The sequence below is a fragment of the Babylonia areolata genome, chromosome 33, assembly GCF_041734735.1.
Source record: "Babylonia areolata isolate BAREFJ2019XMU chromosome 33, ASM4173473v1, whole genome shotgun sequence".
NCBI lineage: Eukaryota > Metazoa > Mollusca > Gastropoda > Neogastropoda > Buccinidae > Babylonia > Babylonia areolata.
Window position 1 is genome coordinate 12,438,726 of NC_134908.1, and position 15,716 is coordinate 12,454,441.

General features: G+C 41.6%; 1 protein-coding gene across 5 annotated transcripts in view; it reads left to right on the plus strand.

Moving 5' to 3' along the window:
- LOC143276945 (opine dehydrogenase-like) overlaps window positions 1–15,716 on the plus strand; it is a 95,993-nt gene that overhangs the window by 29,987 nt on the left and 50,290 nt on the right. For 4 of the 5 annotated variants that reach the window (XM_076581623.1, XM_076581622.1, XM_076581621.1 and 1 more), the window contains exons 3-5: window positions 138–413; window positions 3,709–3,954; window positions 10,013–10,217. In XM_076581623.1, the coding sequence (XP_076437738.1) occupies window positions 138–413; window positions 3,709–3,954; window positions 10,013–10,217 (727 nt within the window). Of the gene's footprint in view, window positions 1–137; window positions 414–3,708; window positions 3,955–8,899; window positions 8,980–10,012; window positions 10,218–15,716 lie in introns of those variants that run through there. The other variant, XR_013053662.1, reaches the window with a different exon arrangement.

Sequence of the window (15,716 nt, forward strand, 5' to 3'; positions counted from 1 at the left end):
AAAAAAAAAGCAAATCATGAACAATTTAGACACTGATATTCAATTTCATACGATAACAGTTACCGATTTTATTACTTTACACGAACCTACATTTTACAGATCCTCATTTACATCCTCATTTACATCCTCATTTACAGATCAAGGCGAAACCGACACGGGTCACCACTGACGCAAGCAAAGCTGTCCCAGGAGCTAACATCATCATTTTCTGCGTACCAGCTTTCGCACACCAGCAGTATTTTGAAGCCATTGCCCCGTATATAGCCAAAGATACGTCCATTATTGGCTTGCCAGGGCAGCCAGGGTTTGAATTCCAATGCTTCCATATTTTAAAGGAAAAGGCAAAAGGCCGTGTCATTTTGAATTACGAAACTTTGCCTTGGGCTTGTCGTATTTCAGAGTTTGGAAGAAAGGTGAGTGAGTGAGTGTGTGTGTGTGTGTGGTGTCTGTGTCTGGGTGTGTGTTTGTGTACCTGTCAAGTTGTCTCTGTGTATCGCTCTGTATGCCTTTCTGTATCGGTGTCTCTCTACGTATCTCTGTGTGTGCGTGTGTGTATGTAAGTGTGTGTGTGTGTGTGTGTGTGTGTGTGTGGTTTGCGTTTATATTTGGAGTATGTCTGTGTCTGCGTTTGTCGTTATCAATTAGGAAACTTCACCTTCGCTGTGTCGTCGTATTTCCTACTTTGGAAGACAGAGGTCTGTGTGTGTTCATTCGCGAGCGCGCGTTTGTGTCTGTGTCTGTGCCTGTGTCTGAGGGGGGTGGGGGTTGTGTGTCTGAGGCTGAGTGTACGCACACACTCACACACACACAAACACGAGCGCGCGCACGCACGCACGCAAATACATAATCCAAACGCAAACACAGACACACACATACGCATGCAGATGCGCGCGCGCGTGCGTGCTGGTGCTGGTGCGGTGATCAAATGGTTCGAGTGCTGGATTCTTAACCCAGTTTACTTCCATCCCTGTTTGGTTAATTAAGGGTGTAGATTTGGTTAATTAAGGGCGTAGATTTGGTTAATTAAGGGCGTAGATTTGGTTAATTAAGGGTGTAGATTTGGTTAATTAAGGGTGTAGATTTGGTTAATTAAGGGCGTAGATTTTTCCGAGCTCCCAGGTCAACAGATCTGCTACGTACGCGGAAGATAAAAAAAAATTAATGATGATGATAATGATAATAATATTAATAATAAGAAGAAGAAGAAGAAGAAGCAGAATTACTTATATAGCCCTGAATCTTGTGCAGAGACAAATCAAAGTGCTTTCACACCAGGCACGAATATAACTATGAACTGGAGAAATCCTGACGAGGAAGAGGCAGGGGAGGGAGGCTATATTGGGAAGAAGTGGGTTTTAAGGCCAGACTTGAAAGATCTGAGTGCGGAAACCTGACGAAGCGAAAGAGGCAGTTCATTCCAAAGGCAGTGTCCAGAGACACAGAAAGAACGGCGGCCGAAAGTGTTCGGAGTGTAAAGTGTTTTAATCTGTGTATGCGTAAACAGAGTGGATCCGAAGCCGATCGTAGAGAGCAAGACGGGGTGCAGAGGTGAAGGCAGCCACAGAGATAGGAAGAGGCGGATTTGTGAATACATCCAACATAGAGTGCTGATCTTGTACTTAATTCTGTGTGAGACAGGAGCCAATGGAGATGTTGCAAAAGAGGAGTGATTTTCTCCTATCTTTCCTTTCTGAGGACAAGTCGGGCAGCCGAGTTTTGTCTGCCGCGCCGCTGAAGGGAATGAGTTTCAGTTTCAGTAGCTCAAGGAGGCGTCACTGCGTTCCGATAAATCCATATACGCTACACCACATCTGTCAAGCAGATGCCTGACCAGCAGCGTAACCCAACGCGCTTAGTCAGGCCTTGAGAAAAAGAAAGAAAAAAACTAAATAAAATAAAATAAAACTAAATAAATAAATAGATAAATAAATAATAGATAAATACATAAAAAAGAACTACTACTGCTAATAATAATATTTATAAGGCGTTAAAACTTAATGAAGTCAACTATGAGCGTACAAAAAAAAGAAAAAAGAAGAAAAAAGAATAAAGTAAATAAAAAAAAAATAAAAAAGACAACAATGGTGATAAATTAGCAAATAAATGTAAAACATGCAGACACACATTCACACATACACACACATATGCATAACAGATATGCACTAAACATGCAGTTTCACAGATATGAAAGCACAATCAAATACACATAAACGTACATGAGCCCCAACACACACACACACACACACACACATTACCCTGCACCCCCTCTACCCCCCTTCCTCCACACACTCATTTCTATGCTACGTATCGCACGCACGCACACACACACACAAACACACACACACACACACACACACACACACACACACACACACACACACACACACACACACACACACAGGTACACTTACTTGTACAAGCACACACACATACGCCCATATCCCCCACCCTCAACCCCCCACACATATATACGTATATATATATACACACCCGCACGTTCCAATATTCCGTTGCTCCCACAGTGTAGGCATGCACACACACACACACACACACACACACACACACACACACACACAGACACACACACACAGACACACACACACACACACGTAACATTTATAAAAAAACAAAAAAACAACAACCGTGTATGGTCGTTTTGTGCATTTACTGCGCATATAGACAGTCACACTTCGTCTTCGGGAGTGTACACGTTGGGTGATGGAAACAAACCAGACAGTTGTCAAGACAAGAGAGAATGAGAGAAGCGTAGATGTTTACATCGGTGGACAGATATTACCTGATGGAACTGATGCGCCGCAGTTGATAATAGCAGGATGGACAGCTTTGACTGATACATTTTTGCGTGGACAGTGTGTTGTCAAGGATGTTAAAGATCCTGTCATCCATGTCAGCGTTAAGTGGGTTATGGAAACAATAACTTACCCAGCATGTACACTCCCAAAGACGAAGTGTGACTCTATATGCGCAGTAAATGCACAAAACGACCATACACGTAAAATGTTACATGTCTGTGTGAGTTTGTGTGTGTGTGTGTGTGTGTGTGTGTGTGTGTGTGTGTGTGTGAAACCTGATTGAATGATACAGGAAACGAATGATGATCGCTCAATGGCAGCTGTCAGTTAGCTGTACCTAGATAGACAGCCTGTTGTGCAATGACTCCGTTCATTTTTTTAAGCGGTTAGAGCTTCGCTTGGTCTCTGACTGAGGATAGGCGCTATCTATATCATATCATATTATATATATATATATATATATGTGTGTGTGTGTGTGTGTGTGTGTGTGTGTGTGTATGTGTGTGTGTGTGTGTGTGTGTGTGTTCTTTAGTTTAGCGTCTTTCCACTATTAGTGATATTAGACGAGTGTGTGTAAAAGCGTGTGCATGCGTACGCGTGTGTGTAGATGCATGTGCGTGTGTTAGTGTGTATGTGTACGTGCGTGTATCTGTTTGTGTATGTATCTATGTGTCTGTGTGCTTGCGTGCATGCGCCCGTGCGTGGGTGTGTGTGCGCGCGCGAATCTGTCAAAACAAGACGCCTGAATTCAACGTGAACATCTTCATTTAACACAACATAAACGCATACTGGCTGCACACACGAAAAACGCCAACTCACACAATCAGTTAATCATTACCTTGTAATTATTCCTTGACAGTTCACGACACTATTATCCCCACATACTCCCATGCAGGTAAACCTACTCGGCACCAAAGACACGGTGATAGGTTCCAGAGTGTCGGCTGGCAGCAGCCAGCCCAGTGAAGACCCAGTCCGGTTCTTGCAGTCTCTGCTGGGCTCGCACCCTGTTATTGGCGAGGCCAACAGTTACCTGGAGATCATCCTGATGACAAAGGCCTTCGCTCATCCACCTCTCATGTACGGCAGGTGGGGGGACTGGGACGGTGTGCCTCTCAGCGAGAAGCCTCTTTTCTATCAGGTGAGTGGGTGATGAGGGGCCTGGGCGGTGGATGCAGGGGTGTAGAGAGATAAGAGGGCGTGGGTCTTGCTCAGGATCGTGTCGCATCGACAGTAGTTGGCGTGGATAGTGTTTGGGAGCACGAGATTGTGTGAGTTGGAGGGGTTACAGTGTGTAATACGATTGTTGTTGGTGAATGTGGTTGTGATGCATATGTGTGTGTTGGTGTACGCGCGCGCGTATAGGCTGGATTTTACAGCGGATGCAAAACGACAAACAAAGGTTTCTATCGCAACAACGATGAGAACGTCACCTAAGTGGAGTGGTGGAGTGATGGCATAGAGGTAACGCGTCCGCCTAGGAAGCGAGAGAATCTGAGCGCGCTGGTTCGAATCACGGCTCAGCCGCCGATATTTTCTCCCCCTCCACTAGACCTTGAGTGGTGGTCTGGACGCTAGTCATTCTGATGAAACGATAAACCGAGGTCCCGTATGCAGCATGCACTTAACGGACGTAAAAGAACCCGTGTCAACAAAAGGGTTGTTCCTGGCAAAATTCTGTAGAAAAATCCACTTCGATAGGAAAAACAAATAAAACTGTACGCAGGAAAAAATACACAAAAAAATGGGTGGCGCTGTAGCGTAGCGACGCGCTCTCCCAGGGAAGAGCAGCCCGAATTTCACACGGTGAAATCTGTTGTGATAAAAAGAAATACAAATACAAATGCAAATATATTGGACAGACGAGACAGTCTCGACAATACAATACACAGAATCGTCTACCACATTCGTCAAACATGGACAATGCTCAGCACAAGTCAAAGATAGAATCAAGGGCGAGAAATCAGTGCACTACGAAGACAGAGAAGATGGTCGTGGCCGTCATGCAGTGGACCGACACTGGAGAAAAAAACCTGGTACAACAATGACAGGCCAACAAGCATTACTACATCTACTGATCAAGTGCTGACATTGTAGATTTTGCAGGCAGTATTGTATTGAGTTAACGCGCGTTAATTGCATTCTGTCTTTTGGGTTTTTCTTTTCTTTTTTCATTATCCAATGCCAAAACTACTTTAAAGATATTATCATGGAACCTTAAGGGTTATAAAGAGACAATTGATGTACTTATGATAAATAAATTACTTGATCCCGATGTTTCAGGGGACTTCAAAGAATATGACATTCTTTTTTTTTTCGGTTCAAGAAAAGCACCTGAATAAAGAAAGTGCGCATAATATTTATCTTCCGGAATTTTCACCAGGAAATTACTATATACAACAAAATCGGAATAAAGCAGCAAGTTCATCTGGTGGTATATCGCTATATATCAAATAAAATATCAGACAGTACGTCGCAATTGTACCGTGTATGAACAGTAATTTAGTATGGTTAATGATAGCTGGGACAGACAATGACAGTGATGATTACATTAGGTGTGTTTATATCCCACCGCACACTTCGTCATTTGGAAGCGACAACACCGCGAGCATATGGGACAAGATAGAGGACAGCGTGGAACAATTAACACTAAAAGGAAATGTTATATTGTGTGGTGATTTTAATATATGAACTGCGCAAGTTACTGATAACAAGAAGATGGATTCTGATAACAATGTATATAATTTACCACGTACTTATTCATTTTACACATATTGTGATAGAAATTCCATGGCCTCTTTAATACATAGAACTTGCAGAAAATTAATTTCAATATGCATTGACAATGATTTGTGTATCCTTAATGGAAGAACACTGGGTGATCTTCATGGGCGTTTTACAGCTACAATCAGCATGGTAGCAGTGTTGTATATTATTTTATTTGCTCTGAGGCAGTTAGACAGGAAATATTACACATGAAAGTTTACCTTTCTACACCTGAGGTTTTCTGATCACTGCCAACTAGAATTAAAATCATTTATGAATGGACAATGGAAACAAAACCAAATTATAGTAGAAAAATCACACGATCGAAGTTTTGCTAAAAAAAATGTATTAAAACGAAATGATACTGATAAAAAATACATTTGGGATCAATGTTCATCAGTATCATATATCAAAGCTTTAGGTTTACCATGGATACAGGAATAAATACATGATATTGATAACAAACTGAGCAGTCAAAGTGTTAACCTATCGTTAATGACATAGAAATGAATGAAACTGTTAATGAATTCGCACAAATAATGAAGTCAGCTGCGAATGTTTGTTTAAGAACAGAGTCTCGATCTCATAAACAAAAGCGCCGAAGAAAAAAAAAAAGGTTTGACAGAGACTGTTATCAACGCAGGAGAGACATGACATCAACTCTGAATGCGTAAAATAGGCAGCCATACAATCAGTCATTGCATCAAAAATATACTGCTAAACGCAATGGATATAACGGACGGGTAAAAAACAAAAGAAACGTTGATATAAAAACTTTTTAGTGAAAGAATTGAATGAGGCGTTCAATAAAGAGCCAAAGTCAGCATGGAAAACCATTAAATTTTTGCAGACAGTGGGGGAACGGAACGAATGTAAACATCAACTAAATGTTTCAAAATGGACTTATCATGTAGAAAATTTAATAGGAAAAGACGTGGAAATGAATGACGAGCAAAAGACAAAGTTCGAGATGAACTTGAAATCACTGAAATGTTTGATGATGATAATACATAAGTATCAATAAAGAAATTACTGAAGAAGAAATACGAAAGGTATGTCTTAGTCAAAAACACCAACAAATCGCCAGAAGGGACGCAATAACAAATGGAATGATAAAAAGCAGTCTCCCGGTTCTGTTGCCTGTCATGCAAAAGTTATATAATGTACTACGTACAGCAGGTGTGTGTCGACAATTGGAAAACTGGTATCAGAATCACTGTATATAAAAACGGCAACCCAATGGATCCAAGTGACTATCGGGGGATTACACTGACTAATACGTTAGGTAAAGTATTCTGCACGATTCTGAATACAGGAATGAATGAATATCTGGAGACTAACCCCGTTTTGATCACAGAACAAGCCGAATTTCGAAAAAAATAAAACAAAACAAAAAAACACCAAAAAACAAAACCAAACCAACCAACCCTATAGAACCACTGATCAAATTTTTGTTCTAAAAAAGCTAGCAGATGAGATAATAAATTCAAAAAAAGAAAAGAAAAAAAGTCGGCTATATCGCTGTTTTGTAGATTTTCAAAAAGCGTTCGACTTTGTTTGGCATGATGCAATGTTGCTGAAGTTACAGTGAATAGGAATAAAAGGTGAATGTTTTAATATCATAAACAGTATGTATACGAACGCTAAAATCTACGCAAAATCGCAAGATTACTTCAGCAGAGAATTTATAATTCGAAAGGGGGTACATCAGGGAAATACACTCAGCCCAACTCTAATCAATATTTTCATAAATGATATCACCACAGATATCACAGATATGAACTCCCCTACGATTGACTGTACTTCATCTACTAGACTCCCATGTCTTTTATATGCAGATGATTTAGTTATTCTATCGTTAGCTAAAGACTGCTTGCAACAAAAGCTTAACATTTTACACACTACAAATTATAAAATTGAACCATATTTAAAAAATACAACAAATATACAACACAGAAAAGCACTGATTATGTTACGAATCAGCGACCTTAATTTACAAATCGAACAGGGAAGGTATAAGAATACACCAAAAGAGCAAAGACTGTGTGATGTCTGTAACAGTTTAGAAGACGAGATACACCTTTTAGACAATTGTGTAAAATACAATGTTTATAGAAACAGATTCCTAATCGATATATGTCGTCCAAATGCAAAGCCTAGTGAATTAATCCTACTAAAAGAATTAAGCCAAGGCTGGCGAAGGCCTGACTAAGCGCGTTGGGTTATGCTGCTGGTCAGGCATCTGCTTGGCAGATGTGGTGTAGCGTATATGGATTTATCCGAACGTAGTGACGTCTCCTTGAGCTACAGATACTGATACTGATACTGGCGAAATATGTTTACGAAGGTTGTTTTTTTTTCTTAATATGCTCATTTCTGTTTTTAATTATGTCTTATAAACCTTAGGGTTTTATGACAATAAAATTATATATATATATATATATATATATATATATATATATATATGTATGTGTGTGTGTGTGTGTGTGTGTGTGTGTGTGTGTGTGTGTGTGTGTACATACATGCATACATACATACAGAAAGAGAGATATATATATATGTATGTATATTCCGCCAACATGATATTGTAATTTTCTTAGTAAATCATTGTTACTGTTGCTTCAACATATCATCAAATGTGTCATCCTAATTGCCTTTTGTTGTGTTTTCTAAAATATACTAGGCTACAAGAGTGCACTGTAGAAATGTTTAATAAAATCATCATGGCCATCATCATCATCATTGACAGCAGCAGCAGCAGAGGTAGTAGTAGTAGTAGGGTCAAACATCCACCCTCAAAATATCGGAGGTCATGTTACACAGCGAACCAATGACACTTTTATCGCTTCCGTTTGACAGCCGGGAAACACACCCCAACGTGGAGGCAACACAGAAGTCAGCTATGTTTTCCACATGCACTTCATTGTTTTCACTTTGATTTTTGTAAAACTCATGCTGGCGAATTTTCGATGTCAGTGTCTGTTCTTCATTCAAAACAAAATTCAATAACATTTTTCTGTGAAAGAAATGTATCAGCTGTTGAATCGTAGTGTTGAAACCGATTTTTATTGGATATTCTATCATCGTAATGTTTTCAAACTGGGGCAAAATGCCTTCAAGGTGATGGGGCAAGGCGCCTACCAGTGGGCCTTTTACCCCTTCTCTGGGCGTTTTGCCCCCTGTGATTTGGAAAATATAGTGAACTCTTTCTTTGTGCTTCTGTCTGACTTCTTCAAGTGTTTGCTAAATTTTAAGTAACATTGCTGTTCTTATGCATTCATATAAAGAAAATGGAAAGAAGAAATATTCAATTTTCACAGGCCACGAGACCCATGTGAACACTGTGAACCAGGGGGTAGACAACAGAAACTATAGGGTATTCAAGGTGGTTGATATTCAGGTACGTGCTATACATATGTTTTCTTTTAATTGTTGGAGGTAATCTTGCAGTTATGGAACTGGGATCTTTGGGCGCTCCGTAATATGAATTCCTAATTTGATAATTCTACCATCCGATGTGTTTGGGCAGAGCTTCTGGACATTGAGATTTGAACGAATATGTAATAATATAGGGGATTTTTTTTTTCATTTTTTTTTTTTTTTTCAAAGATTTTGTATCTTGTGCAGACAGAAAAACATGGCATACGTCTTTTGTTTCGCATCAGTCACACTGGACACAGAAAGGGTTCACTATTGATTTCCCAAAGTGAAGCATGCCGTTCAAAGGTAGTTTGTTGCACCGTAAAAGGCAAAGTGCATTCGTGCATGTATGCCTGTTTGTGAGAGAGAGAAGAGGGAGAGGTTTACTTGCAGATACACCACATTCAGAAAATCAACAAGTGGCTGTCCATTCCCATAATCACATCTAGGCCTCCATCGTGTTGCAGTCAGCAGATCAGTGTCATTATCCATGATATATCTTCTCTCCAAAAGCTGATTATGTGATTGCCGGAGGGTGACTGATAAGATGAAAGAATGAAGGCTGTATGACAGTGAATGAGAGAGAGAGAGAGAAAGAGAGAGAGAGAGAGAGAGTAATGAATAAAGCAGTAAGCTGTACTAAAGTAGGCTAATTACAATCGAAATTCAACGCGAATTATAGCCTTTTGATTCTTAACTTTGTAGTTAGATCACGGGACGAAACGCCCGAAATGTGATGTCAAAACGCTCACACTATAAGCACTTTGCCCATCGCGTGATGGCGTTTTGCCCCACGTAAGGGGAAAAAGGCCAAAAATTGTTTCTCAGTTGATCACCTCTTACGTATAATTGCTTGTTTCAATCTTCGATGCTTGGGATATGTCGTAGCGTGGTTGGGCATCTATCGTTTACATTTGTACGATGCGTTGTCGCTTCAACGAGAACAGAAATAATATTTTTTTGCTTAAGGGGGGCCTCTTGCCCCAAATTACTATTGATGAACATTTTTTCAGGGATTGAGCGAGTATGCAGCTTCTTTACTTAGCACGGTCAGCCAGGAAATCGTCACCACAGCGTGCGCCATTTCTGAGGCTAAACAGGAAGTGAAGTTGGATAACGTTGAGCACCTGGAGCCCTGGTTCATACGCAACTACCGCCGTACTGTGCAGGACCCAACTTCTCTGTACACAGCCATGAAAACCAACTCAGCTTACAATGGTCAGTCTTGATCTTCTTTTGTTAACTGATAATCAGCTATAGCGTGTGCCACCACACACATACACGCGCGCGCGCACACACACACACACACACACACACACACACAAACCTCAGAGTGATTTTCTTTTGTATTTTAATGTCAGAAATCATAATTTACCTGTCTGCCAACAAATAATTACAAGGGGAGATTGTAGGCCATTTTTTCCTTCTTTGGGCCTTACAAATGACTTTGGATGATGCATGTGCTTGAAACGGCACTATTTGCACGTATTTCATCACACAGTTAATTTCTTTATGTGTATAGAAAGGAATTAGAGTGAGCTATTCCATGAATGACTTTGAAATTGGATTGGTGCCGTTATAGCTTGTCACGTGATCAAATACTGGAAATGCTCAAACGCTGCATGGTTACTGGGTGAAGGATTTATTTATCAACTGGAGGAAACTGCTGACATAATTAGGCACTATATTATAACATCATTTCTGTTAAGTATATATTATTGCATTTAACCAGTGTAATTAACATGGTTTATGGCCCAGCCGACCGAAACGGTCACATTGTAAATGAAAAGGGATATTTCTTCATTTCTGTTTGTAAGGCATTTTTATGAAAGAAATCATACTGTATCATTCTGACTTTGGTTTATTTATGGTTTGAATGCAGGGGGAGTGTGGGTAGCTTTTCATTCTTTAACCTAAATAGATTAAGTTTGGGGTATACCTGGTTGCAATGCCACGGTACCCAAATATTGAACTTAATTCCTTGGCCACCAACATCGGCGTCTTTTGTGACTGAATGACAAAACGCTCCTGTGTCTGCAAAGGACTTTATGGAAAGTGTTCTGACTGGAAAGAAAGATGCTTCTCAAAAGAAATACAGAATCACTGCCTCTATTTCGCAAGAGGTTTCATGTTTTCTTAAGTAGAAATGTCAAAGCACATAGTTCTGGATACTGCAATCCGGCATCTAACAGGAAGCGCTCGTCAGCATACATATTTTGAATCACTTTGGCCACTGCATGTCTCACACAATGGGCTTAACAGTTCGCTGCCAGAAACCATCTCTCCCGATAACGTGATTCTTCACTCCTGCGGAGACAATGTTAATTTACAAGAGATAGGATTATAATCTGGCACAACACATCCAAACATGGAACTGCCATTCAAGAAGTGATAAGAAAATATGAATACCAGGCCCAGACACCGGTGCTCAGTGACGCATATCCCTCATTGACACACCCACCTAGCCTTCAATATTAGCCTCCAGCCATGTTTCACAAACGATAAGTTGGAGCCCGTACTCAAACTAGTTGACACACATGCCGCCATTAACTCACAGTAGGTGAAGCCGCCATGTCCAGATTCATGCACATTCTGACCAGGTACACGTCTTACGGAACTGACAGCCAGTCACTCACTGGAACGAATCTAGCCACTGTGCAGGGTCAGTCACCAGTTGACTGTAACCGTTCTTCATCCAGTCACAGACAGTTCAACAGCGCAACATGTTTTGTAATTGTCACTGAACACAACAACTGGGTCCGGAGTATGTCATTGTCACATTTGATCTTGCAGTTGCAGAGATAGAACTGGTGGATATTTGGCAAAATGAACAGTCCCAGAAAAATGCGGTATGTGTTGTAGCTTTCACCTCACTCGTTTTTTCCTTGGTACTCTGGGAAAACTCATGAGAGGAAGAAGCTTTAGAGACATTGTCGTTCAGTTGGGTATCTGCGCCGGTGGCTCCACTGAAGCTTTTGTGGCCGGGCAGCACAACAACGTGCCGTCAGAGCTCACATCAGTGGTGGAAGCTCTGGGGAGGCTTCTTTTGGGACAGTTTCTCAAAGATTCACCATGTGCAAAGGAACTCTCCAAGGACGCAGATGTACATCTTAAAGCCCCCCAAAATGGAGAAAATAATTATAAAAGTATTTTATTAACATGCGAAATACAAGAAAGAGGATCTTGGTTGCAAGAAAGCAATGACGGCAATGTTTGGTAGTGGAAATGGACAACTCAGTGATCCTTTCTGTAACTCGAGAGAGATGGCTAGAGTCATTGTACAATTAAATCAAAACTGTCTGCTATTTGTGTTGGCCACACCTTTCGCAACTGGCGGGGTTCCTTTTTAACATCGCCTGGATTCTTAAACCGCGACTGACGTTATGTGAGTCAGGTAATTATGGACAGAAAAACTGACCAAACTTCCTTTCATTCTACATCTCGTTCATTAGAAAGACACCGCGATGAAGGCAGCTGTACGCTGCACGTCCTCTAAGCAGATATCGTGTAAGTGAGGTGGCATGCACATTACAATTATGTTCCTTTTTACACGTATGTATTTTAAGTGAAAATTGCTGTCATCTCAGCCGTTTAATCATGTGTGTGTCTGTGCGTGTGTGTTAGTGTGAGTGTTGGAGTGTAACAGTTGTAGTATTGATAGTATGTTAGTGAGTTTTATGCATTGTGTTTTTATAATATTAATGATTCTGTTTTATGTTTCTACTGCTTTTTATATGCTTTCTTGTTTCGCTTTAGGTACTGGGTTGTAAAGCGCTTAGGGCTTGCTTATGCTTGTATTATAGCGCTATATAGAAATGAAATATTATTATTGTTATTATGGAAACATGAATCATTACTGTGGTGTTTACCAGTTTAAACGTTGTTGAAAATTGCGGTGACGCGGTACTTGAAATTGTGGAGTTTGGGTCAGTAATAGAACGTCTGTAGCGTTCGGATACACTTTAGCAGGTCATTCTTGATGGTAGAAGGCTGAGTAATATGATACCAAGCTCTACAAACCTTATTTTGACAACTAAAACGCTCCACTACAAGCCGCCGTGGCGAAGTGGTTAGTGTCGCCGACTGACGGCTGGGAGGACTTGTGCTCGAATTTCAGCCGAGGTGGGTTTTTTGGCCCGCGGCCGGCTCATACCCATAGTTAAGTGTGCTCTGTGTTTAAATGGGAAGACTGGGACCACACAGTCAAATATCATCCACTTCACGGATGCGTCTTCAGGTATGTTGCTTTAATTTCATGGCCAACACTGCAAGTGTCTGTGTCTCTCCAAACTGGATAACGCCGGGATGTCATTATGACAGGAAGTGTAAATTACAGTTTTGTCACGTAGTCACAAACATAAACGGACCTCTATAGCAGCATCTTCATCGTCATCCTCCTCCTCGTTCAGTGTCAATATATATATATAATATATATATATATATATAATTTTTTTTATAAATTTAAGTCCTTATTTATGTGGCCTTTCCTGCCCTGCTCTCATGGTGACTTAGTTTCGATACCCTTCCACGTCCGTGCTTGGGGTGAACTCTGTCAAGGTCTTCAGTGTCAGGGACTGTCATTGGAGGGAGTGGTGGCGGTCTCCACTCTAGAGGGACGCTCACTCAGTCTGGCTCCATGACTAAGCTATTATTGTCGTCAGCATGAGGCTAGGTAGGTGGTGTCATAAGTCCGTTAAATCAGAACAGGCACTACTGAACACCACCAAAGAGACTGAGCAGCAGTGCAGGGTCTCCTCTGATGTGTGGCCTTCTGGCAATCCTACCGCATCGATGGCTCCCTGTGTACTGCCGACGCTGAGACTGACAGACGACCCGGGTGTGGCCATGTATGGGGGACTCGAACTGAGCAGCGTGGGAGTGATGCCACTGAATGCAGATGATGTGGCAGCAAAAAATTTTTTAAAAGCAAAAAAAAAAGCAACAACACTTCACTAACAACAACATACCATTTTCCTTGATCACACACTTTCACGGCTATACAAAAACAGTGCATTCCGTGGTATATTCATACTGTATTTCATTTTTGGCAGACAGGTGTATTGGAATTGTAAATTGATCAAACTTTAGGGAAAACATGATGAAAAATCCCACCCCCTACCTGCCGAGGAAAGATAGGGTTATTGTCACCTGAAGGGCCAACACACACACACACACACACACACGAGTCAACGCCCATAATTGAACGCGTGCATTGTCTGGACAGGAAAACTATTAACCTGCATGTTATCAGACGTTGGTCCCCGGGTTCGCGCGACAGCCGTACCGAGCGGTCACGTTCTGCTGTGCTTTCCCACACCCAATGCAAGCTGACTTGTGTTACAGTTTCAACGCTGCTTTTTTCCTTGTCTCAGTGCGGCTAAACCGTTGCGACTGTTCCAAATCGTAATCGGCTTTTCGAAGTTTTCTTTTGCCGTTCGTCGTGTTCGCTCTTTATTTCATTTTGTGGATATGGCCGGGTCTGCAAAGGTCAAGCATGTCTTCTTAAAGACAAGAGACATCCCTGATTCCAGAAACAAGCGCGCTACTATGTTGGAGATGTGCTTGGCTGCCGAGCGAGTTGCAGGACAAGGTTCGATGGTGGGTGCCCAGGAAATCAACGGGCTGTGGAGGCTGTACGCCGCTACGACAGAGGCAAGGTCCCAGCTTCTTATTCATGGGATACGGTATTGCAGACATTAAATACTAACCTGTACATCTTAAGAGACGAATCTGGAGAAGCCAACCACTAAAATTTTCATTGACAACATCTCTATATCCGTTGCCGATAGTGAGATAGAGCACTCTCTTCTGAAAGCGGGATGTGAGCTCCGATCAACTATAAAATGCGAGAGAGCGAGAGATGCTGACCACAAACTTAACCGGTTTTAACTGGGCGAAGATTCGTGTTTGTGACAGTCCCAACTGTGCCTCTGGAAAACACTCTTAAAGTAAGCTTTTTCACAGCTAAAGTTTTCCATAAAGAACAGAAGCTAGCGAGAATGCCAGTAGTGTGTTCCAATTGCTTAGAGCAAGGCCATCACATTTCTGTCTGTGAAAAAAGACGTTGTTTGTAGGGCTTGCAGAAAGACGGCATAAAAGGGGGGACCCTGCCTGCGAGTTTTCTGCTTCGGATAAGCCAAGAAGGGAGAGTGAGAGTGAGACAGGTGTGAGAGAGGAGGATGAAAGTGAAGTGCAGAGTGAGGAAGGACAGAGAGTGACAAAAAGGCACAGACAATCCAGGGGACGACCCTCAACTCGACAGGCAACGCTGAGCACCTCATTGGAACTGAGGAGTCCCCCTCGTCACCGCTCGGAGACCCCCAAGTGTCGTCGGTCTCAGGAGAACAGCCCTGAGGGAAGAGGTGACAGTAAACAATCCAGACGGGAAGGCGGGCGGTCTGACCGCCGTGGAGCTCCAGTCGTGGAGGTGTCTCGTTAGCTTCTAGCACTGACCTGGTCTGACCTTTTGATGACGGACTGGCTTTGAACAACGGACTACGAGTTTTGATCACGCCTCATGATAAGACGACTTAAGATGGATAGCAATCACGGAAAAACGGAACCAGATTATCAGCTATACATGCAAACACGCAGAGCACACAAACAGGCATATGAACAGAAAAATGAACAAGCAAACAATAATTTAATCTCATTCTCTCATGGATAAGTTACGCGTAGCATCATTGAATTGCAGAGGATTAATTTTTTTTTTTAAAG